The following is a 1,275-nucleotide window of genomic DNA, read 5'->3' as shown; positions in this document are numbered from 1 at the left end:
ACGACATAGGAAGGCATTTGGAGAAGATGCAGATGGTTGGCGACGCGGCAGAGGCTTTCTAGTCTTGACACCGATACATGTGTGATCCGAATCGAGAATAAAATAATAAATCAAAACACTCTGGGACCCGTGAGCGTCGTGTGGAGTGGCTGCACAAGACCTGTGGTGGACGCGTGGAGAGACTTGTCCTTTTGATTCGCATCGGCCTGCATTTCTTGACCACCATTCCCCCAATAATTAATAATACTAGCACAATCCATCGTTCGCCTTCCTTCTTTCGTAGGGGTACACGCTTTCTACCTGCGCTTCACAGAGAATGGAGGAGCAACCGGCGGAACAAGAGAGCCCTCGACCGGAGCTTTCCTCCACTGCGCGGAAGAATCCCTCTCCCGGTAAGAGCATAGTAAGACTGAGAGCGAATGAACGAGGAGGGAAGAGAAAGAAACGAGAAGGAGAAAGAATACGATGAGACGCTGTGAGTGTGGCAGGGCAGGGGTTGGGACGGGAGGGGAGAGGAGGCAAGGAGGGTAGACAAGGACGCTGTGGTTTTATTAATTTAAAATGAAATAATAGATCACTAAATAAGTCAACAAAAAAGGAAAGAAAGGAAGAAGGGAGATCCAGGGGGTAAGGGGAAGACGCAAGCGGAGAGAGAGGAGGGCGAGAAAAGGATACCAAGGGAGACAAGGCGGGTGGGCGTGTCATTCAGTTTAGTATGACCAAGGAGGGAGGGCACAGGGCAGGGGGAGGGAATCTGAGATCTAGAAAAGGTCTCGGCAATAGCTGGGCACGCCATCCTGTCTCACCACAACCTCTCAGAAGATTTAGTAAAAGTAAATAAACTCAAATATTATTTCCATCCTTTCCCCTCTATCCCCACGCCAACAGAACCCATGGTCGACTGCGCTTCAGCCGCGTCGTCTTCTCCCCTCATGCACCACCGTTCCACCTCTTCCGCCTCCCTCCTCCCCTCCTTCCCGCCCTCCTTCCCGCCCTCCTTCCCGCCCTCCCTCACCATCGACACCAGCGGCAGCCACAAGCCACGTCGAAGCAGCCCGCTCGCCACCCCTTCGGCTGGGAGAGAGGGCGGGAAGGAGGGCGGGAGGGAGGGCGGGCTCGGACGTCTCTCCCCCCTCTCCCCCCCAAGGCCGGCATTCCCCTCTCCTCCTCGCGCTCCACCAACATCTTCCCCCCGACAACCTTGCCCTTCCGCCCACACACGAGGCATCATTGCTCCCTGTAAAAACCGAGGCGTCATTGCCTCCCAGACAGCAT

At 55.1% G+C, this 1,275-nt stretch overlaps 1 protein-coding gene across 1 annotated transcript; it reads left to right on the top strand.

Annotated features, from left to right (window-relative positions):
- Positions 1–281: 281 nt before the first annotated feature.
- NGA_0703900 (uncharacterized protein) lies at positions 282–1,275 on the top strand (the record flags this gene model as incomplete). Its single annotated transcript, XM_005852370.2, has 2 exons — positions 282–392; positions 889–1,275. Coding segments are annotated over exons 1-2 (463 nt in total), but the record flags the coding sequence as incomplete, so codon positions are not given.

This window comes from Nannochloropsis gaditana, assembly GCF_000240725.1.
Source record: "Nannochloropsis gaditana CCMP526 unplaced genomic scaffold scaffold1343, whole genome shotgun sequence".
Classification (NCBI taxonomy): Eukaryota; class Eustigmatophyceae; order Eustigmatales; family Monodopsidaceae; genus Microchloropsis; species Microchloropsis gaditana.
This window is presented reverse-complemented; position numbering and strand designations above follow the sequence as displayed.